The sequence below is a fragment of the Phascolarctos cinereus genome, unplaced genomic scaffold, assembly GCF_003287225.1.
Source record: "Phascolarctos cinereus isolate Bilbo 61053 unplaced genomic scaffold, phaCin_HiC Scaffold_5;HRSCAF=322, whole genome shotgun sequence".
NCBI lineage: Eukaryota > Metazoa > Chordata > Mammalia > Diprotodontia > Phascolarctidae > Phascolarctos > Phascolarctos cinereus.
In genome coordinates this window covers 53,901,410-53,929,124 of record NW_027555958.1, presented here as the reverse complement: position 1 = coordinate 53,929,124, position 27,715 = coordinate 53,901,410, and the positions used below count along the sequence as shown (strand labels likewise).

The window sequence follows — 27,715 nt, the reverse complement described above, 5'->3', positions numbered from 1 at the left end:
GAATGTAGCCCTAGGTACTTTGTAGAAATAACCCCCCTCCCCCAGCACACCCCCCAGCATTCAATAGAATTGTGTCTATGAACTTTGATTGTTTTCCTCTGCAGTACAATAGCAACTTTTACCATAGAGAAATTTTTTTCCTCCAATTGCCAGGGGGAGAGCTTCTGGGATGGGTGGCCAAAAGATAATAGTACCTCACTTTTTTTTCCTCATGATAAGAATTAAAACCATGAGCCCCTCTGACCTTTCTTTCTTCTTTGTAATTTTTGCAAGTTAACAATCTACAAATAACTTTTTGTTTAAAATAAACTTTGAATTTAATTTTTCTCGAGGGGGGCCAATGATAAGTCAAGTTTGGGTCTCTGTATGTGTGCTTCCTTACAGCAGGCCTGGCCTGGAGGGACCCAGCAGATACTCTTGCCTTCAACTTGGCAGCAGTTGCCTGGGGTAGCTCTGCACAATTCTGTCCAGCCCACAGCAGTTATTCCGGAGACCATGGGGAGTAGCCAGCAGCTGGGAGACTGGAGGCAAGTGTCTTGCTATTGCTTTGTGAGTGACTATTCAAGGATGAGAAAAGCCACTAGAGTGTGGGGGGCTTTGGTGGCATAGGGAGTATGGGAGAATAAAGGGAGGGGAGAGACTTAGCCTTATTTTAAAATCCCTGGGAGTATATTATTCAAATCAGGTAGAGACATAAGGTCATTGAAAAAGTTGCTAATGGGGGCAGCTAGGTGGTGCAGTGGGTAGAGCACTGGCCCTGGATTCAGGAGCACCTGAGTTCAAATCTGGCCTCAGACACATAACACTTACTAGCTGTGTGACCCTGGGCAAGTCACTTAACCCCATTGCCTAGCCAAGAAGAAGAAAAAGCTTCTAATAAGGGAAAGATTGACCCCTAAGATCAAGAAACATCTAGGTTGGTGTTAAATAATTTCTTGGCCAGCAATTTCAGAAAATGTAAGATGACATAGTAGAAATGTAAGCCTAATAATAATCCATGGGCCAGATTTTAAGAGAAAACCAATCTCTCTCTCCCCACCCCATCCCCCTGCAACTCCTTTTCCTCCCTCCCTCCCCCCACTCTTTTTCTTTCTCTCCCTCTCTCTCCCTTCCTCCTTTTTTCCCCTCCCTCCATCCCTCCATTGTTTGGCTGCTTTGCCTCTTAGCTTCTTTTGATTCTATCTTCCTCAGATCTAAAGAATTCAGTCTCTTTTGCCTCCTTTTGTTAACCCAGGAATGCTCACTCACATGGCAGCCAGTACAGTACCCTCATGCAGCAGCCCTCCCTGCTGACGAACCATGTGACTCTGGCCACAGCTCAGCCTCTCAACGTTGGTGTTGCTCATGTCGTCAGGCAGCAGCAGTCTGGTTCCCTCCCCTCCAAGAAGAACAAGCAGCCGGCCCCAGCCAAGTAAGTTGTTTCTGGGGATGTCTGAAACCATGTGCCTGCTTGGCAGGATTTTGTTGCCTAATTCTTGGGGGGCTGCAGTGAAGTATCTTGCCTAATGGCATGTCAGGTTTAGTAGTTACATTGTCAGGTGGAATTTTGGATGGTTTGTCTTTCTGTCAGAGCAGGATGACGTAAGTGTCTGCTTCCTAGTCACTGTCATTCTTTCTTTCTGGGGTCAGCGTTTTCTTAACGTGTAAGATCATTTTCACGTCTGTCCATTTGACTGGGAGGTTTCATAAAAGGACGGTGTTTCCCTTTGTACCTCTTGCTCTTTGCTTAGGAACTGTTTATAATAGTCAGTGTATTTGTTTTCATTATAATTACTTTCTTATTGTTAAATCTGTCATTTTAATTATAAAAGAAAAGAAAAATCAACAGCTTTAAATGGGAAAAAAATAAAGTAGGGAAGCTGGTGAAAATATTCCTCATTGGCCTTTATTTCCCTGTGACCTTTTCTTGCAGAACTGTCTCCACATTGGATGTCTTACCTACCCAAGTCTATTCACTGATTGGGAGCAGCCCACTCCGTACCAACTCTTCCTATAATCCCCTGGCCCCTGTGCAGGATCAGCCCCAGCCCATCATCATCCCAGACACCCCCAGCCCTCCTGTGAGCGTCATCACCATCCGCAGTGACACCGACGAGGAGGAGGACAGCAAGTATAAGCCCAGCAGGTAAAGCGGGTGGAGGGCTGTCTGGCCACGTGGTCCCTGCCCTTGGCTTCGGACTGCGGACTCCTGCCCACTGGTGACTCAGCTGAGCCTCTGTGGAAAGCAGGCATTGTGATGGGAAGAAAGGACTCAGAGGAAAGTCATCTGGGGAGTGTGGCCGTGCTTGAGGCTCAGTCCGCTCCTGAGATCCCTCCCTGAGCCCTGGGAACAGACTTGGCTGTGCAGTGCTCCTGTCCTATTGTACATTTCAGCCAACTAAATCAGTTTTGCAGAGAAGTCAATCAGTAAGTTTTTCTTGAGCTCACAGGGTGCATTGGCCATGTCCTAAGTGCCTGGGGTGGGCCAGGAGTGTTCTCACCATGAGGAGCTTTATAGCTTAAACAGGGGAGAGATGAAGGAGCCAAAATGTGTAATACTTCACTTTTGCAGAGTATTTGATGTGTCTTATGAGCACGTTCAAATGTATTACCTTATGCAGTCCTCACAGCAGCCCTGGGAGGTAAGCAAGACAGACGTGTTTATCTCCACGTTGGAGGAACTGGCCCGTGTTGTGACTCGCCCGAGGTCAGACAGTTAGTAAGCAGCAGAAGCAGTGCTAGGATTCTAGTTTCTGAGATGTAGTTTGGTATTCTTCTCACTACACCGTGCTGCTTCCTAGAATGAACACAAGCAGGGCAGGTCAGAGACAGTGGGGTGGATGGGTGGATAGATTGGCGTGGGGGCTGACATAATCTGAGAAGCCTTCTCAAGAAGGACAGCCTGAAACTGAACCAAGCACTAGTCTGATTTCCTTCTTCCACTGGCCAGTTTGCAAAAGAAAACCTTGGCTAGAAAGTTTGGCAGGGTTCAATGAAATGTATCACCTCCAAATGTTTAAGTTAAGAAGCACCCTCTACTTTGTTTAGAACCCCAGCTGGACATGATGGAGGTGAAGGGAAGAATGAAAAGGATGCCTTTGAAGAGCCAATAGTTTAATGAGGGAGGTAGCATGTATGTATGGAAAATAACGAGATAACAAGAAAATAACAATATTTAGTTGTATATAAATAAACTCAGATGAATTAGTGTACTGAAAACCCCAGTGCAGATCACAGGAGTGCTCTCAGCCGGGTGGGCTTAACTGGAAAGCTTCCTTAAAGAGGAGTGTGAGGCGAGGGGCAGTTGATAAAACTGGGTTTTGAAGATATTGACTTGAATTGGGGGAGACTAAAAGAGAAGAACATTTCAAGTGGGGAGAAGTGGATTGTGCAACGGCCCAGCAGAGAAGAAGAGCACAGAGCATGTAGGCTATGTGGACTGATATCGCTTAACCAACACAGAACAAAATCTGTTGGGAAATAATGAGAAACGAGGCCGGGGAGATGACCTTTACTACATGTGATGGGAAGTAGAGATTTCAGGCTGTAGGGTGTCAGCCACCATAGACTCTTGACTTCTCAAGAGTGACTGAAAAGTGGTATTTGAGAAGATTATTAGTTTTGCTTAGGATGTCTGGAAAGTACTAGAGACCTGAAGCAGGCTCACCAGCTAGGAGGCTTTGCCGAAAGGACAGTTGAGTTTTCATGAACTCTCTCCTCTGCAGCTCCAGCCTGAAGCCAAGGTCCAATGTCATCAGCTATGTTACTGTCAATGATTCTCCCGACTCCGACTCGTCTCTGAGCAGTCCGTATTCTACAGACACTCTGGCTGCAGTCCGGGGCAATCCAGGGCCCCTTCCGGAAGGACCTGGCCGGGCTGTGACAGACGGTCCTGGGGCACGAACCATTATTGTGCCACCCCTGAAAGCTCAACTTGGTGATTGTACAGTGGCAGCCCAGGCCTCAGGTGGGTGTCTGACCAATGCGAAGGGACAGTGCCTAGCTGTGAAAGGCTTTTCTGACCATCTAGGTTCTATTTACATGGAATTAACCTTACAGGCCTCTCCCACTTATCCATGCTGATGTTGTAGAGCAGCAGTGTAGGTTTTCCTAAAAATCAGCTACTCCGAAAAAAAATCAGTTCCATTTGGCTTTGCAGCACACTATGTATCAAATTGTTTTGGGCAGCATTTTATTTCAGCTGGTATTGAAAATGAGTGGCATTCCCTGAAGTATCCAGTTACTTCCAGTGGAGAGGTGGCTTAGATGTATGGATGACAGGGAGTAAGTGGCTTGGAATTACAAATTTGCATCAGAGGACCCAAAGCTGGACAGTCCTGAAGTAGAGAGTCGATAGAAAAATTCTAAAAAACAATTCCGGTCGGCCAAGATTCCGTCAGATCTTAAGGTAATGCTGTTAGTAGCAGTCTAGAAAAGGACGAGATCAGGATTATGTCACAGATTCCACTTTTTTCCTGTGTAGTCATTTCCTTTAGATCTGAGAGTATGGGCCCCCAGCTCAGTTACATGATGAGTGATTACTGTAGGCTGTCCTGTTGGTGAGTGATGGTTGTTTCTGTCTGGCATTTGAGACCTGGAATCCAGGAATTGAAAACCTTTCCAGTGCAGGCAGGTGAGCCCTCAACATAGCAAGCCACGGGATGAAATTTTCAGGCTTATAGGCCAGTGCTATTCCATTCTCACTGGAAAAGTACAGGAACTTTAGGGAAACCAAGAGGTCACTGAATGCCCCACATATCCTTTTATACTGATGGGAAGTGGATCATAGAAGCATATTGTCTTATTTTGAAAGCAAGATGATAAAAAAATTGAAAAACTGATTTTTTGAGAACTTGTTTTGAGGACAGTCGACTGATGCTCTAGCATTTATGATGGAATAAGGCTTTTTTTTCTAGCACATTAAAGTTATACGTAGGCTTTGACCTTCAGGTGTTAATTTGATGAAATAGGAAACCTACAAAGCAATATTCTATTCAATACAGTGTCAACTCCATACGTTGGTGTTACGGGCACATGGAGTGAGAGTAATAATGAAATTAGTTTAGCTCTCCTGAAGAGCCGTCCACCCAGGACTAATTCCTTCATGATCCTTTTCCAGGCCTCCTGACAAATAAGACCAAGCCAGTTGCCTCAGTGAGCGGTCAGCCATCCGGCTGCTGCATCACCCCCACGGGGTACCGGGCACAGCGTGGGGGAGCAAACGTAGCACAGCCGCTCAATCTTAGCCAGGTGAGCATTAAGGGCCTCTTCTCCAGGCTGTCTCCTGGAGAATCCCAGGTCTCGCCAGACTGTGTCCCCTTTGGCCTGCATTGTCCTTTGCCATGTCTGCCTATGTCATATCTCTGCTCTCCAGCCGTGCGATCAGCCTTGTACCCCAGGTTCCCCTGCTTGCCCCAGAGGAGTAATGTTTGAGAGCGTGGAGAGCCTGGCGCGTCCAGGCCAGTGCCTGGTTCTGTGTTGTCCGAGGCTTTGCTGCTTCTAGGTCCCGTGCCAAGATCTTTTCCTTCTCCTTCTAGCTCAGAGTTAACTTCATCTCCACATGGGTCCAAGGAAAAAGGGATCCAATTCTGTGGCCGTCCAAGCAGCTGCCCTCTGTGCTGCTTGTTGCTGGATGCTAAAACGGTGCTTCCCTCTTCTGTCTAACCCTCTGGGTGGCAAGAAATGATGGCTTCATTGTTGGAGCAGACTCTCTTCCTTGGCTGATATTTGGGGTGGGGGGGGAGAGGTCAAGGGGAGATTCATGACATCTCCAGGAAACCAGGAAGTAGCACAGGAGGGTATGACCAGGCAGTGTGTGTCAGGGAAGAGAGGAGGCGCTGGAGGAGTTTAAGATGAAAACCGGGCAAGAGGAAAGTTTAGGAAAGAAGACCCGGCCAGGAAAAGCTAGCCAATGGGCGCTCAGGTGGAATTCATCAGTCTGTGCAGGATGGCGGACGAGTGGGCAGTGAGCAGAATAAGGGGAGGGGAAGTGGTAATTGTCAGATCTGGAGGAGGACTGTTTGCTGTGAGAGAGAGAGAAGAACTTGCCTTCAGCCAAGAGGGCTGGATGGCTCGGTAACCAGAGAGGCTTTGCCGGCTCTCCCAGGAGCCTGTGCTGCTGCCGCCTTCATGTCCTGAGCCACAGTGACCGCATGATCCCTCATTGCCCTTCTTCCTCCTTCCAGAACCAGCAGTCATCGGCTCCATCCCTGCAAGAGAGAAGCAGTAACCCTGCCCCCCGACGGCAGCAAGCGCTTGTGGCCCCGCTCTCCCAGGCCCCCTACACCTTTCAGCATGGCAGTCCGCTGCACTCCACGGGCCACCCGCACCTGCCGCCCCAGCCTCACCTCTACACGTATGCTGCACCCAGCTCTGCAGCTGCCCTGGGCTCCACCAGCTCCATTGCACATCTCTTCTCCCCCCAGGGATCCTCGAGGCACACTGCAGCCTATACCACCCATCCTAGCACCCTGGTCCACCAGGTCCCCGTCAGTGTTGGGCCGAGCCTTCTCGCCTCGGCCAGTGTGGCTCCTGCCCAGTACCAGCAACAGTTTGCCACCCAGTCTTACATTGGGTCCTCTCGAGGCTCAACAATTTATACTGGATACCCACTCAGTCCTACGAAGATCAGCCAGTATTCTTACTTGTAGTCAGTGGGCATGGGGACAGGGGCATGGTTATCATCTGTTCCTGATGTAGCGGTCTTGGAGGTGGGGGATATCAAGCCCTTCCCTTAACCTCGCTTTAAAGCCCCCTGCTAGCCCTGTCCAGGGAGCCAGCCAAAGCAGAAGGAAGGTTGTTGGGTTTTTTCCCCTGGGCATCTGTCTCTGTGTTGATGGCGTTGTCTCCCAAAGGCTGTGCTATTTTTTAAAAAAATTCTTTGTTTTCTGACAGTGTTTCTGCTGATTGAAGAGTTCAGCTCTCCACCTTCTGCATAGGGGGCCAACCCCTTCTGTTACCAAGGGAGAGGGACCATTTGAAGGTTGTCCTCTGGAGAATATTTTAACTCTGACGTACATGCTTTATCGAAATGCTTTTAAAGACAGGTCCCTCTTTATTTAATACCATATTGTTGTAACTGCTGATCAGAGGAAGATGCTGATGTAAGGAGACTAAACTTTGATCACAAGTGAGAAAAGAGGAAACTCTCATTTTAAATTTGTTTTGAACAAAGGCTTGTCTGCCTTGTAGGTTTTAGCAGCAGCTTGCACGTTACTTGTATGTTTGTATCAGGCATTTTCCCCCAAAATAGAGTACACATTTTAGCTTTATGGACATTTTTAAACTCTTGATGTTTTAGTTTTGTCTTGGTGACTTGGATTGTCCTCACTAGGCAGTGGCTGTTTCTGCAGCATTTGTTCCATATCACTTAGTGTTGCTCTTGGGGTTCTCTGAGTTACTCCTGTGCTTGATGGAAAGCCACGTGATCAGGCAGCTCACCATTGGCTGGTAACCAAGTGTGGGGAAAAGCCACACCCATCGTGAAAGGTTCCATGTATTTTTAAATTATTTTTTAAAAGTCTGTGATTCAGCTTAACTTTTATCATTGCAAAAGCCATTAAATTAAGGTGATTATTATTATTATTATTATTATTATTGTTATTGTTGTTGTTGTTGTTGTTGTTGTTAATGTTACTGTCTTTGCTGTTGTGTGGTTTTACCCTTCCTGTCTGAATTCTCTCCAAGATCTAATTGTATTATGTGATACTGGCGGAGGTGGGCCTGGCCTCGCAGACTGTAAGGGAGGGGGAGCAGCGCTTAAGGGGTTTGTTTGAAATTATCATTTGACACCGGTTCTCTCCCAGGACAGAATTTCTTTACTAAGAAGCACAGGGCTTTTTTTTCCCCACTCTATTTTTTCCCCCTAACCTTGCCTTTTATTTTATGTGATTTGCTTGAAGAGGAAGTTAAAGGACATGTTGTGGATAGCTTTTTATATTTCAGAAAGAGTAGCTTCCTTGGTATGTCAGCAGCAAATGGAATGCTCTCTCATTAAGACTTATACAATAAGTGCATGTTGGAATTGTGGAAAGAAAAAAAAAAGAAAAAAAAACAGATTTTAAAAGTTTATTACTGAATTTAAAAATATTTTAGAAGTTTTGTAATGGTGGTGTTTTAATATTTTGCATAATTAAATATGTACATATCGATTAGAAAAACTATAACACAATTTTCCTGCTAACCCCAAATGTTCTTTGTAATCAAAATGTGTAGTGACTACACTTGAACTCTGTACTTGGTGTGTGTGTCTGACCCTCCAGTGTTCCCCAGGGATGGAATTGATGTCTTCATTGTATTTAAACCAAAATGAACTGATCTGTGTCAGAATGTCTGTGAACAAGTTGCAGTTTTAGAGCACATCACCGTAGCACTGAGTGAGAGAGCAGTGGGGGGAGGCACCCGCAAGGAGCGGAGACCTTTGGATTGTTTTGCACAGGTGTGTGTGGTGAGGAGCTGTTTGGTGTGTGTCTCTTCCTTCCCTCCCTCCCTCCCACCCCCGCCCCTTTTATTGTAGTGCCTTATATGATAATGTAGTGTTTCAGCCCCGTGGACCCTTCACAGTCCACTGAGCTTTATCTGAGCAGGATCCGTAGCTAGCGTGTTGTGGAAATGCATTGTTCTCAGTTTCCCTGTCAGCATTAAAAAAGAATTAAAAGCAACTCCGCTTGATTTTGAGCCTCAGCTAATTTCCTTAGAAACATTGCTTTTCATGTGGCTCTCATGCTGTGCATTTGCTGCCTTGCTCCTGTGAGAGAATTCAGGAAGCAGGTGATTAAGAACCAAGCAATATTAGAAATGTAAAAAAAGTTTTTTCTAAAAGCACGTGCAATCACTTTTAGGATGATTTTTTTTCCAGTGTGGCACTGACTCTCCTGCTAATAGTTCACATTCCTTGTAAAATATTTGCTTGTTTGGGGGGGGGAACCTTAAAAACTGATGTGTTTATACCAAAGAGCCTGTTGTGTAGCTCACTGTGTCCCCGTTTCATGAGGAGGAGCTTTGTGATACCACTGGTGACAGGGAACTCACAAGAGGTTTCTTAGTAGGAGTAAAAATAGTATTAAGAGGAAACTGAAGCCCTGTGGTGAGGGAATGTGTGATTTCAGTTAACAACCTGTTTTTTGTTGGGGACCTTCGAGCTGTGGGATTGTCCTTGTGTCCTGAGCTCCTCGCCCAGGTGAATCAAGGGTGTTGAGGAGGAATGGTTGGGTCCTCAGAGTATTTGGGGATGGGGGAACTGGTTCTGTGTAGAGATGGTGTCAGGGAGGTGCCAGGTGGAGACAGGAGATTTCCCAGGGCCCCGGGCAGCGAGCGCTGAGCCGGGTTGAATGCTGAGGAGTTGTGGAGGTGTGTGGAGTCTCTTCATTGTGAGAAGTCAGGGATTCTGAGATGGGCCAGGGAGGCACTTGTTGGTGCAGCCTGACAGGAGCCGGAGCCGTTCTGGGTCATGTGTATTTTTTAGTCATTTCATTAAGGTGTCTTTTTGGCACTGAGTGTGTCACAATAGCTAAGCAGTCCCTGGTGTTGAAAAGGGGTTTTGGTTTTTGTTTTTTTGGTCAGCATGTGTGAACTTCATGTCTATTTATTGCCAAGCACATGCTGATTTTCTTACCCAATATACAAGTTGTTTTCAATGAAATTCCTGTTCTTGTAACCTTGTTCTCCAGGGAACAGGATTCGTGTGTGTGTGTGTGTGTGTGTGTGTGTGTGTGTGTGTGTGTGTGTTTCCATAAAAACGAGATGCAGAAAAATCTACCCTCTCAAAGCCAACAAGTGGATCTCATTTAAAATATAAGCCTGACTCCACTGAGAAAGAAATGACCAAGATTGTGTGCAGTTATATTAATTACGTTTTTCTAGAGTTGTGGCTTTAAGCATTTTAGCAATTCTCAGTCTGAGGCTGCAAATTGACATTTTAGATTGACCAAGACTATGTTGCATGTGCTTGCTGAGTAGGGTGTTACCTTGAGAAATGGCGTTAGACTGTCCTTGTAGCTTTGACCAGATGAGGGAAACCTACTGAGCTTAGTGAGGAGTTGGGCTGGGTCAGAATGACCTGAAATCCCATCAGCTTAAAGAAATCTTACCAAGCCTCAGGCCCTCCCTCAGAAGGTGCATTTCTCCCATCTCTTACTACAAGGCAAGAGGAAGCAGGGAGTCCTGTTGAAACTGCCTTCCTCTGTCTGTGGTGTTATGTGGAGGCAGAGGCTACTGCAGGCTCTTCAGGAACACTCATGGGGTAACAGAGTGACCATCAGTTCTGGGCTGGGAATCCCGGACAGAGAACTGCATCTTGGGCCAGTCCTGCCAGTTCTGAAGTGGCATCTGTCTGTCTGCTCATCTCTAGTCAGAGAAGTCAGGGCTGTCTTCAGGCGGCTGCTCAGAGTGATTAATTTACACCTCTCATTTCATCACTGTTATGCAGAATCCATTGGTTAGGATGGTTTGTTTGGGGACAAGGCATGAAATGAAATTGCCTCTCAGTGACAGGAATGGCCTGAGCCTGCTTCCTTTTAGATTTTTTTTTTTAACTGATGGATGGTGCAGCATGTCTACATGGTTGTTTGTTGCTAAACTTTATATAATGTGTGATTTCAGATTCAGCTTGAAAAATAATCTCACTACATGTAGCAGTACATTATATGTACATTATATGTAATGTTAGTATTTCTGCTTTGAATCCTTGATATTGCAATGAAATTCCTACTTTATTAAATGTATTTGATATGCTAGTTATTGTGTGCGATTTAAACTTGCTTTCCCCCCTTTTCTGGTTGTGCTCTTCCTTTTACAAACCTCTAGAAACAGGTAGTTTCTGAGAATTACTGATCTATGTTTGTATTGCAGATGTACTTAGGGGATATGTAAAATAATCATTTTAACAAAAGAAATATAGATATTTAAAATTTAATACTAACTATGGGAAAAGGGTCCATTGTGTAAAACATAGTTTATCTTTGGATTCAATGTTTGTCTTTGGTTTTACAAAGTAGCTTGTATTTTCAGTATTTTCTACATAATATGGTAAAATGTAGAGCAATTACAATGCATCAAATAAAATGGGTTAATTTTCTGATCCATATGGCTGTTTGTGACTCATCTTGGGGAGAGGGTGAGTGGGGCGGGGTATCAAGGAATGATTGATTTCGGGATGGCAGCACCTGAAGAAGAGCACTACTGATGAGCTCTAGACATGCATCTCTGTGAGGAGCGCTTGCAACCAATGGGGTTCCCAAAGCCCTCTTGGGCCTATCTGGCCTAGGACCTAGAAGCAGGCGGGGCAGCAGCAGGCTAATTAAGCTTTGTTTTCCCAGTGTTGTCATCAAACATCCACTGCAGCAGAAGGAAGAGGAATTACCCTAGGAAGATGCTTCCTCCCCTCCCCCAAACTTGTTGCTGCATCCTGGAGGCTTCGGCCTTGCTTGGGAGAAGTGGCACCTCCACTGGCGGTCTCTAGTCTCCAAGCTGAACCCCATTTCTCCAGTGAAGTGCACGGGTGTCAGAGCCATGCTGAATTTGCCAAGGAGATACAGTTTCCAGAGCTCCTAAACATAAGCTCCATCTGTCTGACCTTTTCAGATGAATGTGTCTTGGGCACAAGTGTACACTGGAATTTTTATACTCTAGGGCTTCTAGAGTTTGGCTGTAGAAACAGTGAGCGTTTATTAGGCACCTACTATATTTTAGGCACTGCTTAAGTGCTGAGGATAGAAAGACAAAAGACATTCTTTCAAGGAGCTCATGGTGTAATGGATGAGGCAACACAAAGCAACAATATACAAATACAGGATGAACTGGAGACTAGGATGGGAGAGCACTAGAACTCGGGGGGATTAGGAAAGGCATCTTGAGTGCAGGGAGAGAGCTAACCAGAAACCCACTGCAACAGTCATGGTGATGATGATGTCGGAAGAAAAAGGAGAGAAGCTACGAAGGTTGAAATAAACAGGCCTTGGCAACCCCTGGGTATGGGCCATGAGAAAGACTGAGGGAGTTGAAGATGACACCTAGGTCGTGAGTCTGGGTGACTGAGAGGATGGTGTTGCCCTTGACAATAATGGGGAAGTTTGGAAGCGGGGGGGGCTTGGGAGGAAAAGACATTGAATTCAGTCTTGAACGTGTTGAGTTCAGGACAGTTTGAGACATCTAATAGGCAGTTGGAGGTTCGAGATTAGGGCTGGGTAACTAGATCTGAGAATCATCAGCATAGAGATCATAATTGAAACCATGGGAACTGATGAGATCTCCAAGCAAAATATTTTAGAGGGAGAAGAAAAGGAGGCCTTAGGGTGGAGCCCTGTGTGTCTCGTGGCAGGCAAGATGTAGATGGGAGATCTAACAAAGGAAACTGAGAGGTCAGATGGGTAGGAGAACCAGGATAGAAGAGTGTTATAGAAACCTAGAGAGAAGAGGGTATCAAGGAGAAGAGGCAGAAGCCACAGAGAGATCCAAAAGGGTGACAATTGGAAAGAGGCTGTTAGATTTAGTGATCATTGGTACCTTTGAGAGAGCTGTTTTAGGCAAATAATGACGTTGGAAACCAGGCAGCACGAGGCAGTGCAGTGATGTGGAAGAAAAACATTCTATTTGGAGTCAGGACCTAGGTTCAAATCTCAGCTCTCCTTATGGGACTTTGGACAGGTCACATTTTTTTTTCTAGTCTATAAAATGAATGAATAGAACTTGATGATTTAAGGTCCCTTTCAGCTTTAAATTCTATGATTCTAACATCTAAATTGATTGATTGAATCTATTCCTCTGGACCTGAAAGTACCCAATGTAGATTATAACTATGTTAAATCCTTGATTATCTGATTATCTCAGGCAAGTAATTAGGTAATCCTGGGCAAATCCAAAAATAACTAACTCCCATTTGGGGTGCCTGTGTATGCAAAGGGGTGGGTGGGGTGAGGACAGAGAGATTTGGGTACAAGATGTGAAATAAAACACCTACAGACAGAAGGTGGGCAAGTTATGAACAAAGGATGGTAACAGATGGACAACCTGAGTGCTACACTGATGCCCACCTGTAATTTTTAAATAATTTTTTTTAAAAAGCTTTAAGTCTCCCATCACTTTGGGTAGAACATCTTTGGAAGGTTTATTGAAAGCATGAGGCACAAAGGATGAAGATCCTATGACCTTAACTTAAGGAAGGAACCATACAGATAATCTAGTCCCAATTTCCTGATTTTACGGTTTGGGAATTTGTGAGAATACTGAGAAGTACCACGTGTCAGAGCCAAGAGTTTGTAAGATGGTTTGTGATCTGACCCATCAGTGGCAGTACTTGCAACCAATGAGATCATGAATCTACTGTTTGTTCATCTACTGTGTTTGCACTTATATCTACATATACGTCGACATATCAAATACATGTGATTTTGTTAGTGTGGGAACTTGGCCCACACAGGTACAAATATGAACTTCGAGTCTTAGGCAGTTTCCTGAGGCTAAGTGATTAAGTGACAACTTGACTAGGTCCACATAGCCATTGGAGAGTCAGAGTGGGATGTGATGCCAGGCCTTTCTGATTTCAAGTTAATCAGTTAATCAATACACATTTGTTAATCACCTACCATGTGTCAGGAACTGTGCTAAGCACTGGGGATATAAAGAAAGGCAACAGACAGTCCCTGCCCTCAAGAAGCTTACAGTCTAATGGGAGATACAATGAAGTCCAGCATTCAGTCCACTATGTCATGGCACCTCTTACCTATGTACCTGTTATTTTGGTGCAGTACCTGTGATTTCATTGATGTAGAGAACTCCCAGGGAGAAACTGTATCAAAGCAGATCCACAGTTTTTCTGTAACTTAAAGCCTTAGATTTTCCTATGGCCATAAGAGACTTGTTTCAGCAAAGAGAAGCTGGTGTGGTGTCCAAGGGAACACATACTGACGCGAGGTGGTCCTGCCTCAGAGGCCAGCCCCTTTTTTCAAGCTCCTCTATCCCTATGAATATGTACCTCCCCCTTTTTCCTTTCTAATTATGCTTTGCTTAGATAAATATTAAAATTGATTTGAATTCCTTGAAGACATATCCTGGTGAAAGGGAAAAATGGTATTTTTAAAACCCTTAGGGAAAGGGTACAGGGAGTCAAGAGAGAGAAGAATCATACTTTGTGAATCAGAAGAGTACTATAGCCTGGTAATGAGGAAAGCCCTTTTTAGGGCTGCCTTTCTCTCTCATGTGGAATTGTGCTAACTTTCTAGTGACTTGGTTTCACCTCTAGGTATTTATGGGGTTCCTCCTTGGGCCTCCCAAGTAATCCTCCTATCAAACAGCTTTTCAGATACTTGAAAACAGCCAGTTATATCCCCCCACGCTTTGCCCAGATGAAAGGGGAAGGGACCAAGCATTTATTAAGTGCCTACTGTGTGTGAATCAGGGGAAGCAGGTTGTTAAGATCCCAGAAAACAGCAGGGTGGTGCTATAGTGCACGGAGTGCTGGGTAGAGGGAGGGTGGGTGCCTTGGAATCAGGAAGAACTGAGTTCAAATCCCATCTGAGACACTTACTAGCTGTGTGACTGGGCAAGTCACTTAACCTCTGTCTGCCTCAGTGTCTTCACCTGTAAAATGGGGATAATAGCCCCTATTTCCCAGGGTGGTTGTGAGGATCAAATGAGATAATAATTGTAAAGTACTTAGCACATAGTAAGCACTTAATAAGTAAATGTCTGGTTCCTTTCCCTTTCACCTGGGCAAGGGATGGCATATATGATAATTGTCTGCAAGTATGTAAGGGATTGTTAGGTAGAAAGGGAAATTAGGCTATTCTTCTTGGTCCCCAAGGACAGGACCAGGATTGTGAACTAGGGTCACAGTGGTTGGACATGTTTTCCTGCTTCTGGGTCCAGCACTCTGTCCACTGTACCAGCCAGCTGCCTAAAATGTCTGTATCTATATAGAAGTATGCAATATCCATTTATAGATACAATGTGTGTGTATATATATATACATATATATATATAATGTATATATATATACACACACACACATATATATATATTTACAATATATCTATATCCATATCCATATCCATATCCATCTAGGTATAGCTTTGAAAGTTACATTGGAACTAGTGTAGATGAGGGAACCATCTTTCTGGTTATAGAAGGGTATTCTCTTCAGCCACAGGCATGGTATTGTGGAAATAACAACAGCCTTGAAGTTATAGGACCAGGATTCAAATCCTTCTTCTGACACTTGGACAAGTTCAACAATTTAATAAAGCCTACAACGTGCCAGGCACTATGTTAAGTGCTGGGGATACAAAAAAGAGGGCAGTCTCTGCCCTCAAGGAGCTCACCATACCTTACTTTACCTCTCAGGGACTCAGTTTCCGTATCTGTAAAATGAGGGAACTAGATAGCCTCTGTATTCCTTTCTAGTTCCATGGTTCTGTGATTGTATGCTCTTTGGGGTCCCCTCTATGATTCTATTTCCCAATCAGCCAAATGTGGGAGCAAGACTAGAATTTGGCACAAGGTGGCGCCAATGAGCTGCAGAAGACAAGTCTGGAACGAACCTGTCTATCACCCTCCCCCCATCTTCCTCCCCATCAACCAACCAGTTTTGTCCCTTCTCCTCCCCCACCCAGAGCTCCGCCAGCCTGCTCTTTTGAGCTGGGCCAAGAAACCCTCCCTCCTATTGTGGGGAGAAGGAGCGGGATTGAAGGGGAGTCAGAATTTCTTAAAGGAATCAGTTTTCAAACCACAAGTTCAAACCACAGGGATGGGGCTTTGCAGGGTTTTCTCAGGGACCTAAACATACCTCCAGCCTGCCTTTCCCATCTTACTCCCCCTGGCCACTGCTGGACATAGGGGCTAGCTTGCCCTTTACCCTCCTCATTCTTGGGGAGCCTTCAGCCTAGGAGGGAGGTAGTTCAGGCCTCTGGCCACCCTGTAACGGGACCATCTGTATTTGATCAGCTTGAGAAGGAGGTGGGGGATTAGGGGGGAGGAAGGCAGTGAAAGCATTCCAGAGTGGTGAGAGAGACCCAGAGACCCAGAAAAGACACAGCACCGCCTCCCGGCTCTACACTCCCCCCGCCTCCCAGGCTAACCCAGGGGTTGAGCCTAAGACACAGGCTGTACACTCCTTCCTTCCCCTTCCAGCCCCACACTGAAGTCGGACTGCCATGGGGCCCCACACTCCTCTCCTTGTCCTGTTTCTCCTGTCCCTTCCCAAGTCCCTTCAGGGACAGCAGCACCACCTTGTGGAGTATATGGAGCGCCGGTTGGCTGCCCTAGAGGTGAGGGTCCCCCATTCCCAACCCCTTTCCTACTAGCAATCCCCCTCCCCAGCTCAGGATCTTTATACAACCCTAGCTTGCTCCCTCACTCCAGAGGCGTTCTGCTGTGAGGGGTGAGAGACAAGGAAGGAATCTCCTTCCTAAAATGCTTTCTTTGGACTCTGCCATTAAGATGCTCTGGGTACTCCAGCTCTGGGCTTCTGTTGTCTCATCTGTAAGATAAGAAAGTTGAATCAAATGATTTCTAAGGCCCCTTCTTTCCTGTGAAATTCTAAGATGAGCCCTAAGCCTCGCTAATGATGTTGGTATTTCCCTGTCACACTTTTCTTTAATTGACCTGGGCTTAGGAAAAGGGAAAAAGATAGGTGGTGGGGTCAAGAAATGTGAGATGGGAGTGATCTCAGATGCTGCCGTTGCTGCTGCAACTAGAATTTCCACTAGAATTTCCAAGGTGGAAATAACACTGGACTCCAAGTTATAAGGCCCCTTCTAGCATTAGGATCCTATGCCTGTATGATCTGGCTCACAGCTTCCAACCCTTTGGGTTCCCAGTGGTTGGCACCTTGGGGTCATCTGGTTCCTATGGCCATGAAGGGATCCGAAGGGCTTAGTGAGGCTTGGTTGAGACTGTGTACCTGTTCCTTCTTCTACCTCTTCCCTTTGCTTCTTCCTACCCTTCACCCCTTATCTCAGGAGCGACTGGCCCAGTGTCAGGACCAGAGTAGCCGACATGCTTCTGAGCTTCGGGACTTCAAGAACAAAATGTTACCCCTCCTGGAGGCAGCAGAAAAGGAACGGGAGACCCTCAGGTCTGAGGCAGACAGCATCGCGGGCAGGGTAGACCGGCTGGAGCGGGAGGTTGACTATCTAGAAACCCAGAACCCTGCACCACCTTGTATAGAGGTGGATGAGAAGGCAACAGGAGGTCCTGGGGCCAAGGCCAAAGGCAGAAGGAATGAGAAGTATGATCTTCTGACAGGTGAGTGATAAAAACGCAGACTGACCCTTACTCCTTCCAGAATCCCCTCTTCTTCTCCAGGGCTTCCTTACTTCATTCCTTCTGTCTAGGGTGGCTCAGCTCCTCAAAGCTAGCAGGGTAAATGCCCATCATGCATGCCTAGGGCTTCTAGGGACTCAGGGCACTGTGGGTCCCTTCTCTTCCTCATCCTAGAAAGGATAGCTCATTGCACAGGCCACTGGACAGATTGATGACAGCTGGCACAGAATGGCGTACCTTGAGAGATATGAGGTACAGGCTCATAACCCTTCTTTTCTTCACCAGAATGTAGTCACACAATTTCCCAGGTGAAATCCATGAAGATCTTGAAGCGTTTTGGAAGCTCAGCAGGGATGTGGACCAAAGACCCGCTGGGTCCATCAGAGAAGATCTTTGTGCTTGATGGGACTCAAAATGACACAGCCTATGTCTTCCCACGCTTGCGTGACTTCACCCTCTCAACAGCTGCCCGAAAAGCCTCTCGTGTCCGCCTGCCTTTCCCTTGGGTGGGCACTGGGCAACTGGTATATGGAGGATTTCTCTATTATGCCCGAAGGCCCCCGGGAGGGCCAGGTGGAGGTGAGGATCGAGGGGACATGTTACAGCTCATCAAATTCCATTTGGCAAACCGGACTGTGGTGGACAGTTCTGTGTTCCCCGCGGAAGGGCTGATTCCTCCCTATGGGCTCTCTAAGGACACGTACATTGACTTGGCGGCAGATGAGGAGGGGCTGTGGGCTGTCTATGCCACCCAGGATGATGACAGGCACTTGTGCCTGGCCAAGCTGGACCCCCAGACACTGGACACGGAGCAACAGTGGGACACCCCCTGCCCACGGGAAAATGCGGAGGCTGCCTTTGTTATCTGTGGGGCGCTTTATGTGGTCTATAACACCCGCCCCGCCAGCCGTGCCCGTGTCCAGTGCTCCTTTGATGCTAGCGGTGCGCTAACTCCAGAGCAGGCAGCACACCCTTACTTCCCTCGTCGTTATGGAGCCCATGCCAGCCTCCGATATAACCCTCGAGAGCGCCAACTTTATGCTTGGGATGATGGCTACCAGATTGTCTACAAACTAGACATGAAGAAGAAGGAAGAAGAAGTGTGAGAGACCCTGCCTCCCATCAAAGTTCGTCTCCGTTTCCCATTCCTCAATTTCCAGATTCTTCAAATTTGGGTAAATTGTAGTTGAATTCTCATATTTTATGCTGCTTGGGGGCCAAAACACTCACAGCCTTTGGTTTAATGTGAAACACAGGCTCCAAAGCCTTCAATGTTCCAATCATAGCCTGGACAAAAATCCCATACCTGCTGGTCATCCTAACTTAGGTCCCCTGCCCCATATCTTCAAATTTCAAACCAATCCGGGAAGAACCAGGTCCAGAAAACTCTGGGCTCTGTATGGTGGGAGTAGGGGAGGGGGGCAGAGGGGGGACAGGGCCGAAACCATAGTGGGTAGCGACAAGCAAGCACAGGGGTTCATGCTCTTGGGAGTGGGGAGGTGCGAGGTACAAAACCCCATAATTCTATTACGTCACCATCCCTTTATTTCTCCTTGCCACCCTCACCTCACCTCTACCCTAGGAGAACTGAAATTCTCCTAACGTTGTTTTATATTGCAGTATTTTGCATTAAATGGGAAAAGAAATCAAAACATGGCTTGGTCTTCTATGTCTCTGTACAGGAGGGGATGGGGGAGGGGGCTCCTTGAGCCGGATTTCCTCCCTTATCTTTCATTCCTACTCCCCACCCCCAACTCTCTACCATTAGACTCTTGCCATTCAGCCCCAGAATTTTTACTAGAACCTCAGCTGAATTTGTTTGGCAAGAGCTGACTTGGCTCACCCTCCTTGCCCTTGGGTCCATCTCCCTACTGCTCTGCCCCCGGAGGCTCCTGGGTTGGGGGTAGCTTCTTGTCTCTTCGGTCTGATTTTTCAAGGACCGTAGCTTAGGGATGCGGTCAGCTATGTCCCCACCTCCACCCTCTCAGAACATCACTGAGTTACCATTTGAATCCTAGTGATGGAGAGAATTGACTAAAGCAATTTGAATTCTCAAATGACTTCGAACCACGATTCTCATCCTTAAGGCACACTGCGTAGAACTGTCGGTGGCCCAGGAAGCGTCACGAAAAAGCCAGAGACCTAAATGCTTGTGCACTTAGCAAAAAGGGTGAAATTCAAACAAAGCAGAACCCCAAGGATCCCACACCAAACGTTCCTAGAACTGGCTGAAGCTCTTGACCCCTCCTCCCTGCCCAGGCCCTGGCTCTTCCCAATCTCCTGGTTGCACAATTGTTTCTGGTCTAAACTGATCTGGTTTCCCTGTTGCCGCAGCGTCTCTGGGGCTCAGCCGAGGGGGCGGGGCAATGGCCATATCCTGGATGGTGAAGCTGCAAAGCCCCCCAACAATACCCCTCCCTGCTTCCCATTGCTTCTCTCTCCCCCTCCCCCACTAGAGCTTGGTGCCCAGCACTGAGACTGGTCTGGAGGGCCTGAGGCTTTAACCCTCTTCTGCTCAGTAGTTTGGTCTCTGACTTTGATTTGCCAGAGTGATATCAACTGGCCGACCCACCTCTCTGATCCTCACTAAGGAATCAGGAGGACGTGGATTGCAATCTGTGAAAGTAGGGTGATAAGCCCTGTGTTTCAGGTCTGGAGTCTTCTAGAGCTCCTATTCCCCCTATGACAAGAGGACAAGGTCCCAGTCAAGCACCCTCACACCCCCCTCACACCTTTCCCCTCCCCCCCAAGTGCTTCCTTTTGCCAAGGGGAGGGGAGAAGAGACTCCACGTTTCACTTGGTCAGTTCTGGGATAAGGGGCAAGTTTGCACGTTGTTGACTGGAGAGATCGTACTTCTCCAGACCATGAGCAGCCCTGGGTAGAGGGGAAGCATAGCTTTTGGGCAGCTTGGATAGGAAAAATAGGTGGTGGGAGGGTCTCTTATGTCTCTACAGGAGGAGATTGCATGTTTCTTCCCCCTTGTCCTCTGTTGTTCTCCCCCCCTACACGTATAGCTCTCTTTCTATTTACTATTCTGCTCCTACTCTTCGTCCAGAATTCTTCCCAGGACCTCGATCACTTTTGGTCCTCAAATTGGCAGGACCTTTCAGCATGTTCCTCCTGGGAAGGGGCTAGATTTGGGGGCCTTCTGGGGACAGGGGCTACTTTGTTCCAAATTATGTTCATACAAGGAAGAGGGGTATCACAGCACCTGGGAAGCCCTAGGGCAACTGGTAGACTGAGAAATGGTCCCCTGGCCCCTGATCCAAACCGCTTTTCTCTCCCCACCCCATCCTCACAAAATTTGCCTAGTATGGCTCTGATGTGGGGCCACCATGGGGAAGGGGAAATAATCTGAAATTAGGACAAAGGAGTTATTCTGTATTTGATCCTTTTCCTACTCCAAACATTCTCTCTCTTTCTCTCTCTCTCTCTCTCTCTCTCTCTCTCTCTCTCTCTCTCTCTCTCTCTCTCACACACACACACACACACACACACACACACACACAACACACACACACACACACACACACAATGTGAAGGCCCTCTCTTTGCTCTACTGACAAGGCTTCCAAATTAGAGACCCTCTTCTCCCTACTTTTCATGGCTCTCAATTTCAAATCCCTAGAAACTGGGTTAAGTCCAGGGCCAGGATTCACTGGAATCTGGGCATTTGACTTGAGCTAAATCAGTTGCTTTGACCGGAAAAGAGTCTCTTCTATCAATGCAGTAAGTCCTGTGAGTGAGGAGCGAGGTGCCCCACCTCCCCAGGATGGGGTGGATCAGACAGGCCCATCTCCGCCTTTTGTCTCTCTCCCTTTCTTCTCCCCTCAGTCGTAGCTGCTCCTGACGTAGGTTGGAGGGGAAGGGGAGAATGACTTACAAAGGTTCTATTGTGGGGAGCCTGAGACGGGTGGGGGCTCTTCTCCCCTTCAATTCTCTCTTAATGTGGGGCTGGCAACAATAATCACTGCCTGTCAGCCCACAGAGGTGTCTGCCCACGGAACATCTGGCACAGTTTGTGCAGCGCCCACGGGGATGGGCTGGGGGGGGGTCTCACTGGGGACAATGGGGAAGGGTGTCCAGAAGGAGTTGAGAGATAGCATGTACACCCATGGTATAGAATGATAACCTCCCTCTTCTGATTGTCTTCGTGATTGTGTCTGTGCTTTTACATGGTGCTGGGTGTGTCTGTGTAATGGATCAGTGTGTGCATCTTTCTGTCCTGGTGATTGTCACTCTGTGTGTGGTTTACATGTGGTTACATGTGCATGTTGTGACTGTCCCTCTTTGTGTGTGCTTGCATAAGTCTATGTGTACATCTCCCTGTCCTGGTGTGACGGTTGCTCTTTGTGTGTGTTTCATGCATATATGGGCATATATCATTCTGCATGTGTTTGTGCACATATCCTTGTGTATGTGTGCATGTGTTGTGTATCTTTCAGACTGTGGGCTCCCAAAAAGAAGGGATTGTGTTTCTGGAGATATTTTTGTACTGTATGTAGCCCCAGACTATGTAAGAGGGCACTCAATAATGGCTTTTTGACAATGACAATGGAATGATAACAATAATAGCTAACATTTAAGTTTATGAGCTAATAATTGTAAAGCACTTAGTATAGTGCCTGGCACACAGTAGTCACTTTATAACTGTTAGCTATCATCATTATCATCATCATCATCATCATCATCATCATCATCATCATCATCATCGTTATCATCATTATTATTAATGCATTGCTGTATATGTGCATATAGCTACGATGAATAAGGCATGACTATTAAGCAAATGAATGGTTCTATGAATTCCATACGACAATCTGTCTTGATGCTTTATAGTTCCATTTTGTGTGTTTGTGTATCTATGTGTGCATATGGATGTGTGTGTGTGTGTGTGTGTGCATGTGTGGGCATGTGTGTGTTTTGATGGGGAGGGAGGCACCTTTGGCGTATTCCTTAGAGGGAAAGGCAGATTAAGAAATCCCACCCAAGCTCTTCAGAAAAGTTCCCCTGACTTTTCTGAAAGGGCAAAGGCTCCAGGGACTCATCCTTTATGCCTTGTTCCATTTCCCCTTTTGGCTCCAACACAACCAACAGGACTATTTCGGAAGCATTTTGGATGGTGAGCGGAGCTGTGTGGGCAGATGTAGTGAAATGTCCAAATTCATTAAATTAAATTATCTGCTGCTCAAGGAGACAGCCTCTGGATCTGAGCCAGGCCACCAATGACATCCTCCTAGCTCTTCACCATCACCTGTTCAACACTCTGCAACCCCACACAGTAGGTTGGGACTTGGAGTCTGCCTGGGCAGTGCCAGGAAGAGCTGGAGAGAAAGGTCCAGCTTGGGATGGGAGTGACAAGGCCAGAGGACACTCTTCCCCCAGTCTTCCCCAGCATTGGGCCTGAGATAGTGGACAGCTAAGAATGGTGAGTGGGGGTGGGGACCAGCAGGCTGCAGGGAGCAGAGACAATGATCGCTGCTATGGAGACAGCTGCTCTGAGGTATTGTCCCTGTCCAGGCTGCTGCTACTTCTCTGATCATGAGCCTAGGAGCTGAGCACCCTTTCCTCCCCTCAACTCCCTGCACTATAGTTGATGGCCCCAGGAGGTTGACACCCATTTCCACACCTCTCCCCCATGACCCCTTGAGTTCTCCTCTTCAACATTCTCACTTCACTGTGGCTGGTTTCCAACATCTGTCTGAGAAACTAAAATGTTCAAAATATTCAGTTTAGTTCAAGGAATCAATCAACATTTATTAAGCATCTGCTATATACCAGGCACTGCGGTATATCTCGTATATATGTATGTGTGTATGTATATATGTATGTGTGTGTATATATATGATAAATAGGAAGTAATTAAAGGATAGCAGACATTAGAATTAAAAGGATTTGGAGAAGGCTTCCAGTAAAAGATGGGATTTTAGTTGGGACTGAAAGGAAGCCAGGGAGGTCAGTAGGTGGAATGGAGGAAGGAGTATGTTCCAAGCATGGGGGACAGCCAGAGAAAATGCTCAGAGCCAAGAGATGGAGTGTTTTGTTTGTGGAACAGCCAGGAGGTCAGTGTCGCTGGACCACAGAGTATGTGTCAGGGAGTAAGATGTAAGAAGACCGGAAACATAGGAGGGGGCTAGGTTATGAAAAGTTTTGAATGCTAAAACATTCAAATTTAGGATTAGGGTTAGAGTTGGAATCTGAGTTAGGGTTAGGGTTCAGGTTTAGGGTTAGAGTTAGAGTTAGAACATTTTATATTTGATCTCGGAGGCATTTGGAAGCCACTGGGGTTTATTGAGTAGGAAAATTACTTTAGTGGCTGAATCTTGAAGGATAGACAGGCAAACCCAGCCCTGCAAAAGTCCTAGAAGCAAGGAGCAGGGGCCTTAGTAGAGATATTCTCTTTGCCAGTATTGTTTTGGGGTTTGGGCCTGGGTTTTTGGTGAAGCCAGTCCCCAAGCTGCATCCCTTTTTTAGCCTTACTGTGTCTGGAGCCCTCCCCTACATGCTGGCTCCGGAGAGGTTCCCAGGAGAGTCCCGTGACCACTTCCTTTTCAAAAGCTTCTCTCTACCCATTCCCCCATCTCTCTCTTGGTCTCCACATCTTCTAAGCATTTAGCTTGGAGACCCCAGAACTAAGCTAGAACCCAGACTGTACTTCACATACTACTCAGTATGCCATGGATATTTCAGATACATCTTAGGACTGATTGCTTGGCTACTCCTATCATAAAGCTTTCTCTATAGTTAGTCATTCAATGAACAAACATTTATCAAGTACTTACTTTGTGCCAAGACAGTCAGTGTGCTGCTAAGTGTTGCAAAAGCAGAAGTAATTTTTGGCTGTAAGGAGCTCACATTCTAATGGGTGCTATATCATACACACAGCTATGTCCACATGATATATACAGAGTAAGTTGGAGGTAAGGCACTAGAATTGAGGAATACTGAGACAGGCTGCTTGTAGGCTGCTTGGGATTTTAGTGGAGACTTGAGAGAAGCCACAGAAGTCAGAGGGTAAGGAGGGAGAGAGTTCCAGCCATGGGGACAGTCAGTGAAAAATGCCCAGTCAAGAGATGGAGTATCTTTTGAGAGGAGCAAAGAGCCCTGTGTCACTAGGTTACAGAGTGAAGCATAGGAAGACTGGTAAGGATCTAAATGTGTTCATGTTTATCTATAACCCCCACTACTAGAGGAGACTGAGGCTGGTGGATTGCTTGAGCTATGAAGTTCTGAGCAGCAGCAGAGCTAAGCCAGTCAGAAGTTGGAGGGTCTTCTGGGAAGAATGGCAAGGATGTCAGTGTCCCTGGATAGACAGAAAGGGTTGGTTATTAGGGCTTCAAAAGTCAAACAAAAGGGTTTGCTTAGGGGAGGTGGATTAAGGAGAATGACACGGTCAGATCTGCTCTTTAGGAAGATCAATTTGGTGCTGAGAGGAGGATGGACTGGAGCAGAGAAGATAGAGGTAAGGAGACCAACCAAGTAGGTTACTGCAATAGTCCAGGTATAAGGTGATGAGGATCTGAATCACAGGAGTGGCAGTGTGAAAGAGAAGGGGTCATATTAGAGAGATGTTTGCAAAGGTCAAATTGACAGAAGTTGGCAACAGATTAGATATGGAGAAGGTAAGAGAGAGAGAGTGAGGAGTCAAGGATGAGACCAAAGTTATGAGCCTGGGTAACTAGGAGAATGGTGGTGCCCTCGAGAGGAAGAGGGAAATTTGGAAGGGAAGAATTTTTTCAGAGAAAGATAATGGAAGGAAAGAAATAAGCATTTATTAATCACCTACTGTGTGTCAGGCACTGTGCTAAGTAAGCACTTTATAAATATCATCCCATTTGATCCTCACAACAACCCTGAGATGTAGGTTTTTTTAAAACTACCATTTTGCAGTTGAGGAAACTGAGGCAAATAGAAGTTAAGTGACTTGCCCAGGGTCACACAGATAGGATATGTCTGAGGCTGAATTTAAACTCAGGTCTTCCTGATTTTAGACCTGGTGCTTTATCCACTGTATCCACTAGCTGTCTCATAATGAGTTCAATTTTGAAAATATTGAGTCTAAGCTATTTATGGGACACCCAGCTTGAGACGTGTAATAGAGATGTGAGACTGGAGATCAAGAGAGAAGTTAGGTCTTGATAAATAAATTTGAGAATCATGTGCACAGAGATGATAATTGAATCCTTGGGCACTAATGAGATCATTAAGTGAAACAATATAAAGGGAGAAGAAAAGAGGGTTAGGACAGAGCCTGAGGGAATATTCACAATTAGAGGACATAACATGGATGAAAATTCAACAGAGAAAACTGAGAAATGGTCAGATAGGTAGGAGAGAAAACAGAAGATAGCTGTGTCACAAAAACCTAGAGAGAAGAGAATGTCAAGAAGAGGGTGACTGACAGCATAAAAGGCTGCAGAGAGCTCAAGGAGGATGAGGATTGAGAAAAGACCATTAGATTTGTTGATTGAGAGATCACTGGTAACTTTGTTAAGTGATAAGGTCAGAAGTCAAACTGCAGAGAGCCAAAAATAGAGTAAAAGGAAAAGAAGTGGAGGTACTAATTTTAGACAGCTTCCTCAAGGAGTTTATCCTTGAAAGAGAGGGGAAATATAGAACAAGAGGGGATGGACAAGTCAAGTGAGGATCTTTTGAGGATGGTGGAAATATGGGCATATTTGCAGTAGGAAGTAATAGGGAAGCAGCCAATAGATAGGGAGAGACTGAAGATAAGTGAGAAAGTGGGAATGATAGAGGAGGCAATCTGTTGAAGAAGACAGGATGGAAAGGGATTACTTATGCATGTGGAGGGGTTTGCCTTGGCAAGGAGAAGGGCTACCTCTTTATGTGGAGTGAAGGAGGCAGAAGACTTCTGAGTGATGGGAGGTGAGTGAGGAGAAGAGGGAACTCTCTGCTGAATTCCCTCATTTTTTTCAAAGTGAAATGTGATGAAGTTTCTTAGCTGAGAAGGTAGGGGGAGGGCGAGCCATGCAAGGTTTGAAGAAGGATAAAAACATTTGGAAGAGCCGCTATGGAGAGTAGGATAGTGAGGCAATTAGGAAAATCTAAAAGGATTGCCTTGCAGTAGCAAGTGCCCAGTTGAGATGATGTAACATAAATATGTAGTCTCAGCTGTAGCATTGTCATTGGGAGTCACTATTCTTCCAGTCTCTGAAGTTTGCAACTTAATATTCATCCTTAACTCTTTACTGTATCTACCCCTTCCATTTAACTGGTTGAAAAATCTTGTTAATTTATCTCTACATCTCTTGCATCCATCTGTTTACCTATAACACAGTCTAGTCCAGGCATTACTTTTGACCGGGACTATTGCAAGATCTGCCTGATTGGTGTCCCTGCATACAGCCACTCTCCAATCCATCTTCCATACGGCTGCCAAATTGATATTTCCAAAACATAGACCTGACTTTTCTCAAGCAGCTTCAGTGGCTCCCTATTGCTTTTACAATAAAATACAAACACCTTTGTTTGACATTGAAAACTCTTCACCATCTGGCTCTGTCTTATCATTCTAGGTTGATGATGCATTCCACCCTTTAACTATCTACTTTCTAGCCACCAGACTACTTGCTGTTCTCTGTACACATTTTATTTCCCATTGCCATCCCTTTGCATGGGGTGTGATTTATTCCTGGAATGCTCTCCATCCTCACTTCTGCCTCTTGGAACCTCCAGCTCCCTTCAAATCTCAGCTGATGCTCCAGCTTTCTTGATTTCCCCTCCCCCCCCCGTTGCTCACCTTTCTCCAAAATTACTGTGCATTTGTTGTGCCTAGAGTGGCAGCACTCAGCCAAGGAAGATCTGAGCTCAAGTCCTCCCTCTGGCTGTTTGACCATAGGCAAGTCACTTCACCTTGAAGTGCTCTTTTTTTTCTTTCTTTCTTTCTTTTTTTTTTTGGTGAGGCAATTGGGGTTAAGTGACTTGCCCAGGGTCACATGGCTAGTAAGTGTTAAGTGTCTAAGGCTGGATTTAAACTTAGGTCCTCCTGACTCCAAGGCTGGAGCTCTATCCACTGAGCCACCTAGCTGCCCCATTTGAAGTGCTCTTGATCATGCTTCAGGATGTAGAACAGTTGTTCACTTGCATCAGTGGAGAGAGTTTTCGTCAAGGAAATCACATGTCTGCACCAAATACATACACACATATATGAATTATACATTAATTTATATGTATTGTTATATATTAAATGTTTTATAGGTATGTATTAGATTACCTCTGTGCATCCTCTACTCTGATGCCTCCTTGGGGCATTGAGATGACCCTGGGTTCTTGAAGGTTTTGCCACCTGAACATAGGCTCTAAAATTTTTTACCAACCTGGAAAAGCTTCAAGAATAATTCCAGCAACAAATTGTGTCTGCTTTCTGAGAACCAGTGGTTGGTTGACTGGCCACTCAGTGATTAATTCTTTGGCCATAGCAATCCATGAAACAAAAATACAAAATAGCCTTCAGTCCTA

At 46.0% G+C, this 27,715-nt stretch overlaps 2 protein-coding genes across 3 annotated transcripts in view; both read left to right on the top strand.

Moving 5' to 3' along the window:
* Positions 1–11,056, top strand: part of HIPK1 (homeodomain interacting protein kinase 1) — a 54,462-nt gene extending 43,406 nt beyond the window's left edge. Inside the window, exons 11-16 of one of the 2 annotated variants that reach the window (XM_021002225.2) lie at positions 388–527; positions 1,235–1,411; positions 1,913–2,125; positions 3,705–3,946; positions 5,099–5,229; positions 6,165–11,056. In XM_021002225.2, the coding sequence (XP_020857884.1) occupies positions 388–527; positions 1,235–1,411; positions 1,913–2,125; positions 3,705–3,946; positions 5,099–5,229; positions 6,165–6,629 (1,368 nt within the window). In that variant the 3' untranslated portion in view covers positions 6,630–11,056. Of the gene's footprint in view, positions 1–384; positions 528–1,234; positions 1,412–1,912; positions 2,126–3,704; positions 3,947–5,098; positions 5,230–6,164 lie in introns of both variants that reach the window. The other variant, XM_021002213.2, reaches the window with a different exon arrangement.
* Positions 11,057–16,018: 4,962 nt separating this feature from the next.
* OLFML3 (olfactomedin like 3) lies at positions 16,019–18,887 on the top strand. The gene is made up of 3 exons (XM_021002229.2): positions 16,019–16,238; positions 16,932–17,217; positions 17,521–18,887. Exons 1-3 carry the CDS (start codon positions 16,125–16,127, stop codon positions 18,339–18,341), a joined length of 1,221 nt encoding a protein of 406 aa, XP_020857888.1. The 5' UTR covers positions 16,019–16,124; the 3' UTR covers positions 18,342–18,887.
* The last annotated feature ends 8,828 nt before the right edge of the window (positions 18,888–27,715 follow it).

Coding starts and splice junctions, on each gene's coding strand:
- OLFML3 (XM_021002229.2), top strand. CDS start 16,125: ATGGGGCCCCACACTCCTCTCCTTGTCCTGTTTCTCCTGTCCCTTCCC. Junction 16,239..16,931: donor GCCGGTTGGCTGCCCTAGAG/GTGAGGGTCCCC, acceptor CCCTTATCTCAG/GAGCGACTGGCCCAGTGTCA. Junction 17,218..17,520: donor GAAGTATGATCTTCTGACAG/GTGAGTGATAAA, acceptor TTTCTTCACCAG/AATGTAGTCACACAATTTCC.